General features: G+C 38.7%; 1 protein-coding gene across 6 annotated transcripts in view; it reads right to left on the reverse strand.

The window, feature by feature from the left end:
- Positions 1-13,372, reverse strand: part of mcf2l2 (MCF.2 cell line derived transforming sequence-like 2) — a 399,475-nt gene extending 386,103 nt beyond the window's left edge. For 4 of the 6 annotated variants that reach the window (XM_028794595.2, XM_051923915.1, XM_028794598.2 and 1 more), the window contains exon 1: positions 12,979-13,372. In XM_028794595.2, the coding sequence (XP_028650428.2) occupies positions 12,979-13,057 (79 nt within the window). In that variant the 5' untranslated portion in view covers positions 13,058-13,372. The remainder of the gene's footprint in view (positions 1-12,978) is intronic. The other 2 variants (XM_051923916.1, XM_028794597.2) reach the window with 2 other exon arrangements.
- Positions 13,373-15,813: the final 2,441 nt, after the last annotated feature.

A 15,813-nucleotide genomic window follows, 5' to 3' on the forward strand; every position in this document is an offset into this window, starting at 1 on the left:
AGTTGACCTTTTTTGTGCATCTTCACACACCATTCTACTGATTCATTGATTGATTTCAGTACATGTTCTAACAAGTTCTAGAGATGCCCACAGATTTCCCATTTTCTACGTAAGCAATGATATGTCCTCATTTATAAGAATACTCAGGCAATGACTGGAGAGCCTGGCCAAAAATATCAAACCATGCAGCTTTCACTCTTTTGTTTTCTGTGATTGAACACAAGAGAGGAATGGCAGAATTGTGATAGTCCATTAAATCTTTCTTTAAGGACATTTTAAATGTTGGGTTCTGAAGGGGTTCCATTTACCATTACTTTTATTAAAAGTAAGTATTTTCATGGACATCTTTTAAGTAAACCTGCAATTTACCAGTAAAAAGGTCTGGTTCCTGTTTGGTGCCCAGTTTTGCTGATATATGCTTCAGCTCTAGTTAACCTGAACTGCTTTAAACAAGTTTCATAATGAATGGAATGTTAGATCTTGTCACAAGCATGTGCTTGGGAGGCAGCTTCAGGGCTCTGCTAATGGTAATTACCCACCACTATCAGGGGAAGGGGCTGTGTTCTAATCTACTCCCCTCTGCAAAACGGAAGATTGACGACCATTCTAGTGCTGATGTCACATCTGTTGTCCCCCATCCTAGACCTGCCCCCTCCTGCCTGGAGCCCATATAACAGGAAATTTGGCTATTTTGAATCAGTCCTGTATTGGACTCTTGTCTTAAAAGACATAATTTTCATCTTGGTAAAAAGATTGTTTTGTTTGCCCCAAAACTTTTTTTGTGTTTGTGAATTGTGAATTTAACAAACTAAAACTAATCAATGATAGTACAGTAATTAGCCCTATTGCCTGAATGTTGCTTTAAGGGGGTAAGGGATACATTTTCTAGTACTGACTGTTACTCTTTTGAACCTGCAAAACTTACAGAATACACTTTACATATGCTTCAATACTTTCTTTATAATTTTAGAACTTATTTAATAGACTGCTACCAGAGAGAAAGTTTCAGCTAAACATTTAGGATTGCCTAGACCCATGCGAGTCCCAAGTCTGGACAAAGGAGGAGGGCTGGACATGGGGTTGGTCACCCCACTCTGTAAAAAACTTGTTAATACAGAATCAGCAAGAGGCGGCCATACCGGTAAACATCAGTGGCAATAGAAAAATTTCAATACATCAAAAAATGTGCTTATGAAGGTTTCGAGTCAAAGCAGAATGCCCGAATGCTTAACACACCGATCTTTAATGCTACCACCATTACCAAGATTGGTACATGGAATGTCAAAACGATATTTAACTGTGGGAAGATGACAAAAGTACTGAATGAGACGCAGTTGTATAAGCTGAATGTTCTTGGTGTCAGCAAGGTGGAGTGGTCAGGACAGAGCAGATTCACCAGCAACGGATACACTATACTATACTCTAGCAAAGATACACAACATACATATAGTTTGGGAGTCATTCTTAGCTAGATAGCAAGTAAGACTCTTGTGAGATGGAAGCTGGTAAATCATCTCATAATAACAGCGAGAATACAAATACAACATGTATACTGATTAGAGTATACGCACCTACTGAATTGGCCTGAGACCCAGATAATGAGGAATTCTATGATCAACTACAAGATATCATTAATGAAATACCCAAGCATGACATCACATTTGTCATCAGCAACTTTAATGTGTAAATCAATGGAAACAGGAGGGGCATATTAACTACAGTCGGACAACAAGGCTGTAACAACAGTGGTTGTAACAACAAATAATGGGGTGAGACTGCTTGCATTCTGCCAAAATAATGTTATAGGTAATATATTTTTTAAATACAAACTTATACACAAGAAGACTTTGCACTCACCTGATGGCAACACAGACATTGAAATTTATTACATTTGAAATAGTAAACTGTGGAGATCCTCATTACCAGATGTCAGGGTTTACCAGGTGCAGACGATGGTAGTGTGTGTGCAAGAGACTAAATACAATACAATCCAATCCAATCCAATACAATACAATACAATACAATACAATACAATACAATTTATTTTTATATAGCCCAAAATCACACAGGAAGTGCCGCAATGGGCTTTAACAGGCCCTGCCTTTTAACAGCCCCCCAGCCTTGACTCTCTAAGAAGACAAGGAAAAACTCCCAAAAAAAAACTTTGTAGGAAAAAATGGAAGAAACCTTGAGAAAGGCAGTTCAAAGAGAGACCTCTTTCCAGGTAGGTTGGGCGTGCAGTGGGTGTCAAAAGAAGGGGATCAATACAATACAATACACAGAACAGAACAATCCTCAATACAGTATAAATAAAAAAAATTTTAGAATTAAAAAAAATAAAAATTTTAGAAGTACGGAGCAGAATGTAACAGTAGATGATATCATATAATAAGATTTGGATATTTTTAGAGTCCTGGAGACCTCATCCATCAACCTGCCTCCCCCATTTGGCCATTCCACGGCTGAAACAGTGCTGGGCCAGCCAATCCAATGAAAGGACCCCTCTTTCCCACGATTCCTGTGATCCTCCATCAGGGATGACTTTACTTTAGGCAGGCAAAACAACAGAAGGGGAGTAAGGCCAGGTGGATTGGAGGTGGATTTACATTGTTCTATCATGGTGTGGATGAGAGGAGAAATGGTGTAGGGGTTATTCTGAAGAAACAGTATGTCAAGAGTGTTTTGGAAGTGAAAAGAGTGGCAGACGGAGTAATGATTATGAAGGTGGAAATTGGAGGTGTGGTGCGGTGGGCTGGCGCCCTGCATGGAGTTTGTTTTCTGCCTTGCACCCTGTGTTGGCTGGGTTTGGCTCCACCAGACCCCCGTGACCCTGTAGTTAGGATATAGTGGGTTGGATAATGGATGGATGAAATTGGAGGTGTGATGATGAATGTTCTTAGTGCATACGCGCTGCAAGTTGGGTGTGTGATGGATGAGAAAGAAGATTTCTGGAGTGAGTTGGATGAAGTGATGGACAGTGCACCCAGGGGAAAGAGAGTGGTGATTGGAGCGGATTTCAATGGACATGTTGGTGAAGGGAACAGAGGAGACAAGGAGGTGATGGGTAGGTATGGTGTCAAGGAGAGGAATGAAGAAGGTCAGATGATAGTGGATTTTGCAAAAAGGATGGGATGGCAGTAGTGAATACATATTTTAAGAAGAGGGAGGAACATAGGGTGATGTGCAAGAGTGGGGCAAAATGTACACAGGTAGATTGTATCCTGTGCAGAAGAGTCAATCTGAAGGAGATTAAAGACTGCAAAGTGGTGGCAGGGGAAAGTGTAGTTAGACAGCATAGGATGGTGGTCTGTAGGATGACGTCAGAGATCAAGAAGAGGAAGAGAGTGAGGGCAGAGCCAAGGATCAAATGGTGGAATTTGAAAAAGGAAGACTGCGAGGTTGAGTTTAGGGAGGAGGTAAGATAGGCACTGGGTGGCAATGAATAGTTGCCAGACAGCTGGGCAACTACAGCAGAAGTAGTAAGGGTGACAGCAAGAAGGGTGCTTGGCGTGACACCTGGATAGAGGAAGGAGGAAAAGGAAACCTGGTGGTGGAATGGGGAAGTACAGGAGAGTATACAGAGGAAGAGGATGGCAAAGAAGAAGTGGTATAGTCAGAGAGATGCAGAAAGTAGATAAGAGTACAAGGAGATAAGGCACAAGGTGAAGAGAGAGGTGGCGAAGGCTAAAGAAAAGGCGTATGATGAGTTGTATGAGAGGTTGGACACTAAATAAGGAGAAAAGAACCTGTACTGATTGGCTAGACAGAGGGACCGAGCTGGGAAAGATGTGCAGCAGGTTAGGATGATAAGGGATAAAGATGGAAACATACTCACAAGCGAGGAGGGTGTATTGAGAACATGGAAAGAGGACTTTGAGAGGCTGATGAATGAAGAGAATGAGAGAGAGAGAGAAGGTTGGATGATGTAGAGATAGTGAATCAGGAAGTGCAACAGATTAGCAAAGAGGAAGTAAGGACAGCTATGAAAGAGGATGAAAGATGGAAAGGCTGGATGCCTGAGGAGTGAAGAAGAAGTGTACTGGTACTGATTTTTAAGAATAAGGGTATGTGCAGAGCTGTAGTAACTACAGGGGGATAAAACCTATGAGCTACAGCATGAAGATATGGGAAAGAGTAGTGGAAGCTAGATTAAGAAGGAAGGAGATGATCAGTGAGCAGCAGTATGGTTTCATGCCAAGAAAGAGCAAAACAGATGCAATGTTTGCTCTGAGGGTGCTGATGGAGAAGTATAGAGAAGGCCAGAAGGAGTTGCATTGTGTCTTTGTGGACCTGCAGAAAGCTTATGACAGGGTGCCTCGAGATGAGCTGTGGTATTGTATGAGGAAGTAGGGAGTGGCAGAGAAGTATATAAGAGTTGTACAGGATATGTACGAGGGAAGTGTGACAGTGGTGAGGCCTGCAGTAGGAGAGACGGATGCATTCAACGTGCAGGTGAGATTACATCAGGGATCGGCTCGGAGCCCTTTCTTATTCACAATGGTGATGGACAGGTTGACAGATGAGATTAGACAGGAGTACCCATGGACTATGATGTTTGCTGATGACTTTGTGATCTGTAGCGAGAATAGGGAGCAGGTTGAGGAGACCCTGGAGAGGTGGAGATATGCTCTAGAGAGGAGAAGCATGAAGGTCAGTAGGAACAAGACAGAATACATGTATGTGAATGAGAGGTGGTCAGTGGAAGGGTGAGGAAGAAGGGAGTAGAGTTGGCGAAGGTGGATGAGTTTAAATACTTGGGATCAACAGTTCAGAGTAATTAGGATTGTGGAAGAGAGGTGAAAAAGAGAGTGCAAGCTGGGTGGAATGGGTAGAAAAGAGTGTCAGGAGTGATTTGTGACAGACAGATATGAGCAAGAGTGAAAGGGAAGATCTATAGGACAGTAGTGAGACGAGCTTTGCTATATGGGTTGGAGACGGTGGCACTGACCAGAAAGCAGGAGACAGAGCTGGAGGTAGCAGAGTTAAAGATGCTAAGATTTGCATTGGGTGTGACGAGGATGGACAGTATCAGAAATGAGTACATTAGAGGGTCGGCTCAGGTTGGACGGTTGGGAGACAAAGTCAGAGAGGCGAGATTGCATTGGTTTGGACATGTACAGAGGAGAGATGTTGGGTATATTGGGAAAAGGATGTTAAAAACAGAGCTGTCAGGCAAGAGGAAAAGAGGAAGGCCTAAGAGAAGTTTTATGGATGTGGTGAGAGAGGACCTGCAGGTGATGGGTGTGACAGGACAGGAAGATATGGAACAAGATGATTCACTGTGACAACCCCTAACGGGAGCAGCTGAAAGAAGAAGAAGACGATGGTAGCAACCACCATCTATTGATGGGAAACATCAAGGTGCAACTGAATAGAACAACCACAAGAAATGTAAACCGACCCTATGATATAGCAAGACTGAAAGAGAAGCATATAGCCCCTGACTTCCAGGGCTACCCTCCACAATCGGTTCCAAGTACTGGATCTTGCTTTGAGGTCAAGGAGCACTGAGAACTGTTTAAAAAAACATACAAGAAGCAGCTGAGCAGGTTGTTGGATGTAGATGGGGAAAATTCAATAAACGCTGGTTTCAAAAACAACAACTAGGAAGCGCAAACTGAGACTCCAAAAGCAGCTGCTAAAGACAAGTACAGAGAATAAGACAAAGCACTCAAGAAAAGCTGCAGGAAGGACAAATTGAAATGGTATGAGCAGAAAGCCGAGGAAACACAAACTGCACCTGATAAAAATGGCACCAGATGTCTCTGCCACATTGTGAAAGTTATCTGCAGAACAAGCAAATACTCAAACATCTCAATTAAAAGCAAAACTGGGAAAACATTAGTAAATGAGGAAGAAAAGAATTCAAGGTGGGTAGAACATTTTGAGGAGGTCTTAAATCAACTTGAACCTGCAGTAGAATGATAAGACTACTGCAGCATTAAACATTGATCTTCCAATATCAGAGCATCTGAGGTGAGAGCAATAAATAGTTTGAAAAACGACAAGGTGCCTGGCCTGGATGGCATACCAGCTGAACTACTCAAACATGATGTGGATCCCATTTGACATACAGTTGTCACTGGTTTTCAGTAAAATATAGCAGGAAGGTACAAAAAGAATGGACATAAGGAACAATAATCAGATTACCAAAAAAAGGGAACCTGAGTGACTGCAACAATTGGAGAGGAATAACTCTACTATCAATACCTGGAAAAATCTTTTCTAAAACCCTATTAAACTGGCATCAAGATGTCGTAGAAAAAGCCCTCAGGGAGCAGCAGGCTGGTTTCTGTGCAGAGCAGTAATGCAGTGAACAAATATTTACCTTGTGAAACATTCTACAGCAAAGTCTAGAATATCAACAACAGCTTTGAATTAACTTCATTGATTTCAAAAAGGCATTAGACAGCCTTCACAGACAATCCATGTGGACAAATCTCAAATGATACAGCATCCTGGAAACATTTATAAACACTTTCAAAGCAATGTATGCTGAATCCAGCTGCTGCATCAAACCTTCCACTGCATATATGGATTTTTTTCAAAATCCTATCAAGACGTCTTTGTGCTTATGAAAGGTGATGAACAAACGTGAATACTGTGGCACCAACAAGACTGTCTCACTGACCTTGACTTCACCAATGATGTCGGACTACTGACAGAGAACAATAGGACACCGCAAGCTATGATAGACAGTCTCAGTAATTGTGTCACACCTGTTAGCCTGATAGTGAGTGGAGAGAAAATCAAGGTTATGCAAGAAGGTATAGTAACTAGTACACAGTCAGTCATGGCACTACAAAATGTATGGGAAGAACTTGGGCAGCTGCATAGCAAGGGCAGTAATGTTGATGATGACATTAGCGCAAGAATGAGCAAAGCAGCTGGCATTTTCAGGCACATGAACAACATCTGGAAGTCAAAGAACTTTCGCCTTAGTGTAGTGATGAAGTTATACTCAACAATTGCACTGCCTGCAGCAACATATGCCAGTGAAACATGGAAGATGACAATGAAATTAGCACATAATTTGGAAGTGTTCCATCAGTGATGCTTGAGAAGAATTCTGAAAGTAACCTGGAGAGATCATACAACAAATAGTGAAATACTAAATGATCGGGACAAAAGAGGCCTAAATTTGAAACGTCCAGCGCGTATAAGCCATGGTCTGGAAACCATCAGCTGGGAAAAAGAGGTGTGGACGACCCAGGAAGTCATGTAGAGCTGCAATACAGGAAGACCTCAGAGCTCATGGTGTAACATGGGAAGATGCACCACAGCTGGCCACTAACAGGATCCAATGGCTGTCAATTGCTGCCCAATGCCCCATTTGGGACTTGAGGAATTAAAACTTAAAACTTAAAAAAGACCTGAGTTTATTTGGCTGGTGGGACCAGTCATGAAATTTCTCATCTACAGTACTTGGGGTATGAATGCAAGGAAAAAATAGTGTTCTTTCTCTGTCCTGGTAATCCAACCTCACCAAAAAAGAAAGTGAAGTTCCATAGCACAAATATAAATTCTTACATAAAGAACTGTTTCTGCAGCCTTTGAACATCTTGGTTGTCACCATCAAGTTCACTTTTATGACATGCTATGATTTCTTTCAAAGTTCTTCATGAAGCCTAGACAGTTTATCCTCTGTCTTCTCTTATGATACCTTAATCACATTTTCTAAGAAACTGCTTCTGTTTTCTAGATTTGTTTTCTCTTTTACTATACCAAGAAATGTGTTATTGAGTTCAATTTTTTTTGAAGAGCTTGTAAATGTACCTTTATTGGGTAGCTTTGCAAGTCATCTATCTCTGTTTAGTCTTAACAATGTTCTGTCTAACTTCCAGCCTAACATATTCTGCATATATTTAGAATACCTGACTTTTCGTTACTGTGTCCCTGAGTCTGCAATATTGCCATCTGTCTCAAAACACCTGGAGAAATAGAAGATATGACTTGAACTGCATTCAAAGATGTACTGGAACTGTATCACCATTTTATTGGTGTATTTGTTTAGTCTGGGTTTCATCAATGACAAGACAATGTGCAAGTGTGAATTGTCACAAACATCATGTTCAATAAAACCTGCTGAGTTATCAGAACTTCAGCTTCATGTGAAAGACAGACTACATCCTTATGAATAACATAAAATATATTTCCATATACAGTATCTACCTTGCTTCTATTTGCTCATGCTTTTGTATTTTTATGTTCTAATTTTGCACCACTACTTTCTTTATTTGAATTACCATGTTATTTTTATAGTTTCTCATGTGGCATTTATTTTTCCCTGTTTAATAGTTTCCACTTTTGTCACATGTAGAAGTTGCAATTTGTAAACAGGAATCCACCTCTAGCTTTGCAGGGCTGGTATGGTGAAGAATGTTTCCTTTTTGGAGTTTAGGTGTTGCTTAGCTCTTTCTGCTCAGGAAGTCATCAGATGAGCAAACCCAAGTTCAAAGACTAAGACTTACATCTGCTTATTGTTTCTGTTCATTAATGGTTCTTTAAAGTAAGCACTTGCCTGCAGCCTATCGGAAAATAGTCCAAAACTGCTACAGTACAATAATCCACCCATTAGGACCTACCATTGTGACTCTCAAGTAATTGGGTTCATTGCTGAGGTATGTGTGTGTATAAAAGACACAAAAAGAGATTAATTTAACTTTGACAGCTAACTCTTTATTAGATCTAGGTTTCAACAAAACTTTTTTTAGGATTTTGAATCTATTCATTCATGTTCTTCGGGGCTGCCTTCTATTGAGAAGTCCTAAAGCACTGTGCCAACAACAAAAAAAAGTGGCAGTATCTCTTTAATATTATAACAATGAAACTATGCTAGCTTATAGTTTATCTAAATAAATCACTGAAATCATTCTATTCAGCTCAGCCGTACAACATGTTGTGCAAACCCATCTGACAGACAAATTTTCAATAAAAATGATTTTAGCCATTTTAAAAAATGTTTAAGTGAACACTGGAGTAGACCATTCCTCTTTTATCTCAAAGGCATGCAGACAAAGCTAAGCTTGCAATTCCAGACAAGCCCAGTGTGAGCCAGTGTGAGTGCATTGCATGAGTGAGAATTTCTGTAATAGATTGACAAGTTGTTTTATTTTTTATCTTTTGCCCAATTGCTGCCGGCCTCGCCTCTGTCTTCTAGAAGCACTGCAAGCATGAGTACCCAGCTAACTGATAAATGGACCATGCCATGTTAATTTTACAGAGAACATACTCTTTTCGTAAAAACCTTTTCATACTTCTAACAAGAATGTTGTCTTGTTTGGTGGTTTGCTTGTAAATATTATGACCTATTTTTTCAATGTTTTACTTGTTATCAATATATTACAGTTCTGAAATATAATAACAGCCTTATGTTTATTATAATGAAGAAAGCCTTTAGCGTTAAATTATTTATGGTGTAAACATTTCGAGGTGTACAAGTGTTTAAACATGTCAATCTTAAATTACATCATGCTATATATCATTCAATATAGAGTGCAATGAATAAATCGCACAAATAAACCCATTTTCAAAAATTCCTTACCACGAAAAGGTTTGGCAGCATATGAATGCTCTCCCATCTAAACACCAAACTCTGTAATGTGGCACACTTCTTTCAAAGCATTATTTTCTTGAATCACCAACACATGCTTTGAAAACAGGTTGCAGGAGGCTTTCTTTAATACAAGGTTGCCCTTGACAAGGCTAAATCTGGTTCCAATTAATAGTCTTTTACTGTCACTATGACTCAGATTGTGTTCACTCATTTCTCTCCCCTATATTCATGTGCTGTACCAAGACCAGCAGAGTTCTCCATATAATTGTAATTCTGTCTCACATAAAATTAGCAACAGTAACAGTATTGCATCTTCTTTCAGGAAGCAAACCATTCTCCATTGCAATATTTGGAAAGGAAAAACATGTAGTCTTTTAGTCAAATAAAAAAACTGAACTAATGAAGATTAAAAATTCAGTGTATACTCCAAACAGAATTATACCATTAAATCATGATCTTCCTTCTTCTGTTATAAAGAATGTGATTTACGCAGAACAAACAAGTAGTTCTCAAGTGGTCAGTAACAACTATATTCCTCTTCCACATTATGAAAAAGTACCGGTAATTCATTTAATTTTCTGAATCAGCTTTTTCCAGCACACAAGGAGATAGAGTATGTCCTAGCAATGTTCGGTACAATACAATACAATACAATTTATTTTTTGTATAGCCCAAAATCACATAAGATCAAGCAAGAAACACACACTCCCATCAGATTTATGTTGCCAATCAGCCTTACGGCATGCATATAGGTTAAGGGAAGAAAATAAAGATCCCAAAGGAAACTCATGTGAAGACATGCTAAACAAACAGCACCCCAACTGCATTTAAACAGGCCGCAACACTATAAGGTGGCAAAGCTATCTACTGCTCCAAGATGTCTTTAAAATAACATTACATTCTTACAATTTTCTTTAATATAAAAATGTAGTTATGTACATTAGTAATAAGGAATGCCCAGTTCATAAGAATGTGAAGTGCTCAAAACTGAACCAAAACAGGTGTAACTACCATATTGGATGGACGGGCATCCCGGCTAAGAGGGAGGAAGAATCCTTACCCGGATGGGAAGCTCCAGGTGAATGAACGGGTGTGCTGACCAAAACAAAAGAAGTTCCCTTACCCGGAAGGGAAGCATCAGGCGAATGGACAGGCGTCCTGAACGGTTATACTTATTGTACCTTTCCTGGCTGGAATAAAAGAGAAGGACAGGAAAGGATGATCTCTCGGGGCTGTTTAAGCCCCCAGGACGTTAGATGGCAGCATCCCTGGATATTGCTACCCATTCAGACACCAGCAGGGAATGCCAGGAATTGTAGTCTGGTAATGCAGCCCTACTGGGGTCCCAGGGTGCTGCAATAGGGCACTGCAGGAGAAAAACTCTCTACAATTTGGGACTTCGTATGACCTGAAAGTGCTTCCAACAGGTAAAGACCTGGCACCGGAAGTACTTCCGCGTCTTCAGTAAAAGGGACCACACTGCCTTGTCCGGGCAAGTTGGAGCTGGGAGAAAGGAAGATAACACTTGACTGGAGGAGAGCAGGGCAGTAGTCAGAGAGTGAGAAAGAGTTTTGTGTTGTGTAAAAGGTATCTGTGTAATAAAATACCCTTTGTTTGAACCCAGGACTGTCTTGTGTGGTTGTGTTTGGGGGATGGGGCTCACTGGAACCAACTAGCCTTCACACAGGAAACCCTGGACTGGCAAACATCTCCACTCTGTGTTGCGTTGTGTGCAATTCTTTGCCCTATGCTATACCAGGAGCAACTCCTTGACTTATACCACCATTTCCTCACTGACAACCTTTTTGCCCATCTAGTAACTGGTTTCTTGAGTTATAGGTAACTATAAAAAAAGCACATTAAACCTCTCAGATATTATATTTCAAATTTATTAATATAATTAAAATCTGTATCATTCATTTAAGTGGAGTGATTATCCTTTAATTAGCAAAAAGTATGGGTGAAAAGCACATGCAGATGCCCCTGATGAAGGTTAAAACATATTCCTTCTACTGAATCTCAGTATACAGTATACCTAAACATGCAAGAAAAGGATACACCTTAGTCAGGGCACCATTTCAATTAGCAATGAAACACAGTCAGTGCTTCTCAATGTACAATTAGAAAAAACAAGGATTTATTCTGCTACTCAGAACATGTAAGTGTAAAATCTCTCTCTCACACACACAAACAGAGAGTCTTAGCTGATGGTGACTTTATTCCTTTAGGAGACCATCCATCTTCCTTGCCACTATATTCTGTGACAACGAGCTACTTTTTAATTATTATTATTGCAAACTTGTTAGAATATTTTAAAAGGAAAAAAATAATACAATAAAATCACCCCAGAACAAGCTGATTTGAATTGTGGCCTGATGCGTACAGAATGTTCAGGCATTGGCTGTTTCTGTTTCCATGGCAACTGCTAGTAGGTGTTATCTGCCCAGGATGGATTCAGTGCTAAGGCTGAATAAGCATAAAGCACAGCGATGATCTGTGGCACAATAACCTACTTATGTTTGACACTTTCCTGGAGGTCATTACTGAATTTTTGAAGTTACTTTTGATTATGTAAAAAGCATTTTTCAGGCTACATATTCCCTGCACCTGTTTGGAAAATCCTCACATGCTCTGCTAATACATTTGTGCTCATACTAAGCTGCATATTGCTCTTATTGAATGGAAAAACTATAGATTCTAAAGGACAAACATTTCTAAAACACAATACTGTAGTAAATAGCCATAAAAAGAATATGGAATATTAAGTTAGACATTTTGAGATAACGCAGGTATCTACATTTTTTAAAACATTTGCCACTCTACCCTTTGGAATGTTCTAATTTTTTTATGTATACTTTAGATGGATGCCCAATTTTGATTTAATGGTATGCTGATTAAATATTACATAGAGAGTAGCTTCATTATTAGACAATAATGAACCTATAATCGTATTAATTTCACTTTCCTGTTAAGGTATATATTTAATTACAATCAATCCAATTATAGCAGTTCTAACATAATGAAAGTCATCTATATGAATTATATGAAACTGAAAATGTTTATGTTGTTACATTTTCTATAATTTTCTGTCAAACATGTAACAGTCAAATTTACTTAGTAGCTGCATAGAACAAGATTCAATAAATTCCTGATCTTTATCTTGATACATTGATACTGATAATCATAAATTAAATTAATATAATGTATAGTATGTTCACATTTGATAGATAGATAGATAGATAGATAGATAGATAGATAGATAGATAGATAGATAGAATTTTTTTATTACAACTGCAGCAGAATACAGTATACTGTAATGCTTATGTTTAAAATGCAGCAATGCTTTAAATAGGTCACCTGCCTTCCTAACAGTTTAGTACAAGCACATTTTATATTAATAAGATTTCTGAGCATTTTCTTACCAACATGAGTAATTACACTCTGCAATCGCTGGTTAAGCTCTTGGAGTGACATTTCTTCTTCTAAGAGGCACAAGAGCATCTCAGAGGGAAACTCAGCATTCAAGCACTGTGATTGCTCCAATGGAGACTCCCTACGTGCACAAAGCAGCAGCCACTCCCAATTGCAATATAATCCAAAATGATTAGCTCCCTTGATTATAAAGAAAGCTGAAATATTGTTGATGCTGATGTACCAGGCAGCAAACAGCTGTGGTTAATTGTCCGTTAGTTTTCTGGTTTTCTTCTTTTGTTTGAGATTTGTAGATGAGCTCATTGTAAAATCTGAAGCTGCTTTTTCTTAGCTTTACATCAGCATGAGGTTGCTTGTCATCTGGGCTGAGTCAGGAGCACTAAGGCAAATCAGAATGCAGCTACCTGCCTCGAGGGAGACATTAGGTGGTAATGGGGTTTTAGATAAAAACCTGGAACTGCAGACTATCAACACTGGAACTGGCATTTGGTACAATAAAAAAATATCTTAGCCTGCACATTTGTAACATTTCTATATCTGAAATCCCCAGATGATTTGTTATTTATGATGGTATTTCTAAAATCTATAAACCTCTGTTTAAATTTAGCTATTGAGGTATTTTTATTGCTATTGCCTTTTATATCTTATGTTTAAGGGGTGATTAATAAGCTTATACTGAAATCATATATTTAAAAAGAAAATGTGTGTTTTTAAAACCATGTTTTTTTTTAATCCTTTACTCGCTATATATACAATTTCGTGTATTAGGAAATTGTCTTCTTTCGCATACCCCAATTTACTCTGCAGAGACACAGAGTTTTTTTTTGTTTTTGTTTTTGTCAGAGTGTCTATTTGCACAGTGCACTTGGAACAATTGCAGGTTAAGGGCCTTGCTCAAGGGCCCAGCACAGTGGCATTCCTTCTGTCACTGCTAGGATTCAAACCAGCAACCTTTGAGTTACCAGCCCAGGTCCTTAAGCCAGAAAGCAGTGATATATTGCAGTCTATTTTATGAATGAATTAAAATTATGTAATTTTAGGGGCTGAAAAATATAAGCCTAAATAATATTAAAGGTGCAGTAACAATACAATTAAAATTGTGTATTCTACATATTGTGGCTATATGTGTACTGTACATGTATCTCAATATACTAAATATAAAGCACTATGACCTTTAGATACAAAAACTTTTAACAGCAGGTGCTCCTTCAATGGCTTAACCCTCAGGGCTCACTTCCAAAATTACAAAATCGGAGCAGCCTCTGTGGGCATGATTTGAGCTGGGATCCCAGCTGGGACTATGTAAACAGAGCACACACGCATGAATAGAGTAACAAACAGAAACTGCAAGCTGTCATGGCCCATGTGTCCACATTAAGCTAAGAGCAAGTCTTTTTTTGTGTGGACAACAATGACTAGATCAATCAATACACATAAAGGTCCCCAAGGACAACTTTATATGCACTTCTCGTGCCATACTTTCAGCCATTTCATATTATGTACATACATTGAGCAAATAAAATCAGTAAATGAAAATTTAAATTTAAAATCACAGTTGGTTTTCTAAATAAAATATGAATTTGAATATGTTTTCAACGACAATATTAATGAAAAGTGTTTAAATACTCATTAGAGAAGGCACTCTCCCTACAAATAAAAAAATGTCCCCCAAAATGTAAAGAATGTGAATAACGAATTCTGGGATTCAATACTGGTGGCCAAAATGGTGCACAACTTTCATACAGTATTTCTAAAAAACATTGTCAGTGTACTTTAAATTCATTACACCATATTTACTCTAATATTAAAATATAAAGTATGTTAACTTTAGACTTCTGTATTTATTATTACTTTATGAAATTTAAAATAAAATTCTCAAAACCACTTCATTGAATGCATGGCCTTTTGCTAATTATTTTGATAATTCAATGTTTTTCCTTGAACCAGCTAAAATATTTATTAATATTGTGCTACATTACATGTTCATTAGACCTTGATTAGTATTTCTCATTTAAAACAGATTTTCTATTTTTTTTTGTTTTAGGGCCATTATCATCTATTCTTTTGCATGTCTTTATCTCTCTTTGCATCAGGATCAAGGCATGAATCAAACCTGAATGGGATTTAATTAGGACAATTTACAGTTATCAGGATTAAAATTAAAATCAGAATTAATTTTATTGACCAGGTACACTAACATGTATTAGGAATTTGTAGTATTGATGCAACATAAAAGACTACACAAAATACAAAAAGATAAAATATGAGGCATAATGCAAAGGCAACACAAAACATAAACATTGTAATAGGCAACATGTGAGACTAAAATTCCAGCCAGGGTTTAACAGGGAGCCTTACTGAGAGGCCACAACAATGGAAGGACTGGAGGAGATGAGGATTGCTGATTTACTTGCCCCTTTCCGGTACACTACGTGCAACCTCCCTGGTTGATGAAAGAATTCACAATCCCTATTTTTTGGGACATCTGATTGACCCGGAAGTACTTCCTTTGGGCTATGCCCTGGCACAGGAAGTACTACCAGATCCAAGATAAAAGGAACCAATTGACTTCATCCAGGTGACTCAGACTGGAAGAGGACAAAGCTTGCCTGGAATGTGGAAGGAAGGAAGGAAGAAAGAAAGAAAGAAAGAAAGAAAGAAAGAAAGAAAGAAAGAAAGAAAGAAAGAAAGAAAGAAAGAAAGAAAGAAAGAAAGAAAGAAAGAAAGAAAGAAAGAAAGAATTGTGTTGTGCTGTATTTGTTACTGGCCTCAGGCCTAGGGGAACCTGGGCCTGGTACAAGCCACTGTTGCTATAGGGTGTAGCC

Source organism: Erpetoichthys calabaricus, chromosome 2 (genome assembly GCF_900747795.2).
Source record: "Erpetoichthys calabaricus chromosome 2, fErpCal1.3, whole genome shotgun sequence".
Lineage (NCBI taxonomy): Eukaryota > Metazoa > Chordata > Cladistia > Polypteriformes > Polypteridae > Erpetoichthys > Erpetoichthys calabaricus.